This window comes from Condylura cristata, unplaced genomic scaffold, assembly GCF_000260355.1.
Source record: "Condylura cristata isolate star-nosed mole 26May11 unplaced genomic scaffold, ConCri1.0 scaffold00007, whole genome shotgun sequence".
In the NCBI taxonomy this organism is placed as follows: Eukaryota; Metazoa; Chordata; class Mammalia; order Eulipotyphla; family Talpidae; genus Condylura; species Condylura cristata.
In genome coordinates, this window is record NW_004567108.1 from 142,882 (window position 1) to 145,736 (window position 2,855).

General features: G+C 73.0%; 1 protein-coding gene across 1 annotated transcript in view; it reads right to left on the bottom strand.

Moving 5' to 3' along the window:
- The window catches only part of SLC6A3 (solute carrier family 6 (neurotransmitter transporter), member 3), a 17,573-nt gene that overhangs the window by 9,953 nt on the left and 4,765 nt on the right, over nucleotides 1-2,855 (bottom strand). The window contains exon 5 of the mRNA XM_012721731.1: nucleotides 50-310. Coding sequence (XP_012577185.1) covers nucleotides 50-310 — 261 coding nt within the window. The remainder of the gene's footprint in view (nucleotides 1-49; nucleotides 311-2,855) is intronic.

The following is a 2,855-nucleotide window of genomic DNA, read 5'->3' on the forward strand; positions in this document are numbered from 1 at the left end:
GGGCTGAAGGGGGGAGACATGGGGTCACCCAGGTCGCGCTCACCCTCACCTGGGGTCACAACGGCCTGGGCCCCAAGTGACAGTGAGCGACGCTTCATCAACACCGCAGAACACTTCTGCTTGCCGCTGCGGGGGTGTCCCAGCACCGCCCGAGCCCCACGGGGCACCCACCTTCCCTGAGGTCTTCACCCCCTTCCACAGGCTGAAGTAGAGCAGCAGGATGACGAGCGCCAGGCAGCAGGCGAGCTGCCAGCGGGGCGGGCCCAGGTCCTGGATGCCACGGCTCTGGTGCAGGTGCAGCACGCCGCGCCTGGGGGCGGGCGTCAGGGTGGGCGCGGGCAGGCGGGGGCGTTCGCGGAGGGAGGGGTGCGGGGCCGAGCAGGGGCGCGGGCCCGGGTCTGCCCACCCAGGCCAGGGCCTCACAGGGTGGAGCTGGGCGAGTGGGCACCGCAGGTGGGGCCGCATCTGCGCCCTCCTGGCACCAGCCCCGGGTGCCCCGTGGGCTGTCAGGCCTGTCCTGGGGTCGCCCTCCCTGGAGTCCCCGTACCTGGGCAGCAGGGGCCCCACCTTCCCCCCGTCCTGGGGCACGCACGCGGTGCCCCGCGGGCCCATTGCAGGTCTGGGGCGAGCACCAAGTCCACACTTGCTCTGGGCCGCACTGCCTCACAGCGGCCCCCGCCTGCGCCCCCCAGCTCCACCTGGGCCCCCAGCTCCCGCCTGGACCCCCCAGCTCCACCTGGGCCCCCAGCTCCCGCCTGGACCCCCCAGCTCCCGCCTGCGCACCCCAGCTCTCACCTGGACCCCCCAGCTCCCGCCTGGACCCCCCAGCTCCCGCCTGCGCACCCCAGCTCTCACCTGGACCCCCAGCTCCACCTGGACCCCCCAGCTCCGCCTGGACCCCCCAGCTCCGCCTGGAACCCCCAGCTCCCGCCTGGACCCCCCAGCTCCCGCCTGCGCACCCCAGCTCTCACCTGGACCCCCCAGCTCCCGCCTGGACCCCCCAGCTCCACCTGGGCTCCCCAGCGCCACCTCATCCCCTAGCTCCCGTTGGACCCCCTGGCTCCTGCCTGGGCCCCCGGTTCCTGCGTGAGCCCCTGGCTCCCATCTGGGCCCCTGGCTCCTGTCAGGGCCCCCCAATTCTGCCTCGCCCACCCATGGGCTGGGGCCCCAGCTCCACCTCGCCCCCCAGCTCTGCCTGGGCCCCCAAGCTCCACCTCGCCCCCCATGGGCTGGGTGTGGCCCGCGATGCAGGAAAGCAGGCCTCACCGCAGACCTGGGTGGGCAGTGGAGGCAGCCCAGGCCCGAGGACCAGCGGGTGAGCCGTGAGGCGCCGCCCACGGGCGACGGGGCGAGCGCCCCTGAAGACGCAGGCCCGGCCCTCTGCACTGCCCAGCCCAGCCCCAGGCGGCGGAGTGACCGCCCCGACAGCCTCCCTCAGAGGGCTCTGCCGGGCAGGCGCCAGCTGGACAAGCGGGACCGCAGACCGCGCCGCCCAGGGCCCTGCAGGGCAGCAGGCGCAGCGGGCAGGGCAGCTGCGGGGGGTGGCTCCCCGAATCCAGCAGAGTAACCCTGCGGCCAAGCGGCCGCGCTTGGGTTTATGCGGACAAAACCCAGGGCAGGGACGTGAACGGCCGCCCTGGCCAGGCCCGGGAGCAGCGGCCGAGGAGAGCCCGCAGCGACCCGAGCGGACACCCCAGGACAGGGCACTGTGCTGCGTGAACATCGCCGCCTGCGGAGACGTGCGTCCAGGCGGCCTGCGGACACCTCCAATTTAAAGAACGGACTTCTGAAGATCCCACCGAGCCGAGACCGAGCAGCAGGGAGGGCGGCCAGTGCAGCTCCGGCGGCCGGTCCCTGCTGCGAGTGCGGACTGTCCTGAACCCGAGAGGCGCTTCGGGGCCGGCACCCGCCACTCCCCTCCGCCGTCTCCCTGCCACCTGCCTGGCTCAGAGCACGAGACCCGCAGGCTGAGCCCGCGTCCTCGGCACCTCCGCGTGGACGGTCAGCGCAGACCGCTGGGGAACAGGTGACCCCGAGGGAGAAGGGGCTGGTGGTGGCAAACGCCAGCGGCCTCCCTTCCCGGGGACAGCACCTCCCGGGGCACCCCTCTGCGGTGAGGCGCCCTGCGTCTTGAGCCCTTCCCTCCTGTGCCTGTGGGAAGGCCGCGGGGCCTGTGCCTGCGGCTGGCGTCAGGGCCGGAGGAGTCTGGGCCGTGCCGCGGGGACCGGGGGCTGAGGGTCAGCGTGAAGGCCTTCGCCTGCTCACGGTCAGCACCACAGTGGGACACAGCACGAGCTCGACCTCGATCCTGCAGGCGCCCTCACTGCCATGCCTCACCACGGGGATCTGCACCCCGAAGCCCAGCCCTGCACCCTGACGGCCAGCCCAGCTGGGGCTTGTGGTCAGCAAGGTCACCACCCAGCGCGAGGGGCCCCGGTGGCCTGCGGGCAGGGCCCAGCGGCTGCTCCCTCCACTCCCTGCCCCCCCCGCGGACCCTGAACTGGGGTCATGGGGTGTCCCCCCTTGGCACCACTCAGCAGCCCCACCCCTGCAGTCCCCCAAATCTTCCAGGATATATCGAAACCTGTCCGATGGAAAGGCGCACGGGGGAGCCCCTGCCCTCCGGTCTCTGCCACCGTCCATGTGGGCCACAGGGCTGTGGCCTCCTCCCTGCCGGCCCCAAACCTCAGGAAGAGGGTCACGCCACCCCCTGCCCGCCAGGTCGCAGCCCTTGCCACTGGGCACAAGCAGGACGGCCCAGCTAGCCGGGCCAGTGTGATCTTGGGTCTCAGCCTACAGGGGCTTTGTGGACACACCACCCCGGGACCCCTAGCCCTCCCTGGGCCCCCCAACCC